General features: G+C 60.4%; 1 protein-coding gene across 1 annotated transcript in view; it reads right to left on the bottom strand.

Moving 5' to 3' along the window:
* SEC14L5 (SEC14 like lipid binding 5) overlaps positions 1–1,275 on the bottom strand; it is a 39,253-nt gene that overhangs the window by 22,797 nt on the left and 15,181 nt on the right. The window contains exons 2-3 of the mRNA XM_007453452.1: positions 998–1,147; positions 448–579 (exon numbers count right to left, since the gene is read on the bottom strand). Coding sequence (XP_007453514.1) covers positions 448–579; positions 998–1,147 — 282 coding nt within the window. The remainder of the gene's footprint in view (positions 1–447; positions 580–997; positions 1,148–1,275) is intronic.

Below are 1,275 nucleotides of genomic sequence, written 5' to 3' on the forward strand. Positions count from 1 at the left end.
GAGTGGATATATGTATAACTGATTCACTTTGCTGTACACCTGAAACTAACACAGCATTGTAAATCAACTATACTCCAATAAAAAATTTTATAAAAAGTTAAACACGTGGGCTTCCCTAGTGGCGCAGTGGTTGAGAGTCCGCCTGCCGATGCAGGGGACACGGGTTCGTGCCCCGGTCTGGGAAGATCCCACATGTTGCGGAGCGGCTGGGCCCGTGAGCCATGGCCGCTGAGCCTGCGCATCCGGAGCCTATGCTCCGCAACGGGAGAGGCCACAGCGGTGAGAGGCCCGCATACCGCAAAAAAAAAAAAAAAAAAAAAACAAGATGCCCAGTCACACTTGAATTTCAGATAACCACGAATAATATTTTTGTAAGTATGTCCCAAGCAGTTTTTGAGACTGCTTGAACTAATACATATATATCGGGGCTTCCAGCCCGCTGCTCACCGTGTAGCTGCAGTTCTCCTTGACCACCACGCGGCTGGCGAAGGTCTCGTTGTGCGCTTCGATGAGGAGAGTCCTCTCCTTCCAGTTCAAGACGTTTCTTTGCACGAAGACCACGTGCTCGACGCCTGCAATCTGCAGGGAAAGGGCAGCAGGGACGTGCGTGTTGGACGTGAGGTGGCGGCTGGGGGCGCGAACCCAGAGGGTTGGCCCCTGTCACCTTCGGACCCTGGGACCCCCGGTCCCCTGACCCGCGCCTGCCCAGCAGCCAGAGCCCGGATCCCCGACTTTTCCCCCTTCCCCCGACTTCCCGGACCCCGGGACTCCCTCTTGGCCCTGGTCCTCCTACAGTCTCAGCCCAGCCTCCCCGCCCTCGTCTCTCCTGGACACGGGAGGCCCCCAGCCCAGAACGCCCTCTGGGTACCAATACACACTCACCCCAACGCCTGAAACCAACCCCTGGTCCCAGGTCCCCCACCCGCCATCCCCTACCACCCGTCCGGTCCCCTTCTTCGCGGGGTCCCTGGTTCTCCAGGACCCCCTCCGCGCCCACCTTCCGCAACAGCCGCGGGGCTTCCACCCGCAGCCGGCAGCTCCGCTCCACCAAGTGCACCGCCCCGTCAGCGCTGCGGGACTCGCGTAGGACCTCGCTGCCCAGGAAGACTGGGATCTGCGGGCAGGTGGGGAAGCGCTTCTCATACGCCTGGGGACAGAGGGGCGGGGGTGAGCGCCAAGGGGGCTGGGGGCAGCCAGAGCACAAGCTTTCTCCCTCCAGCCCTCACTGGGCTGTTGTCTCAATTCCGAGAGGGGGTATCCAGAGAAGAGAAGAGC

This window comes from Lipotes vexillifer, unplaced genomic scaffold (genome assembly GCF_000442215.2).
Source record: "Lipotes vexillifer unplaced genomic scaffold, Lipotes_vexillifer_v1.1 scaffold914, whole genome shotgun sequence".
In the NCBI taxonomy this organism is placed as follows: domain Eukaryota; kingdom Metazoa; phylum Chordata; class Mammalia; order Artiodactyla; family Lipotidae; genus Lipotes; species Lipotes vexillifer.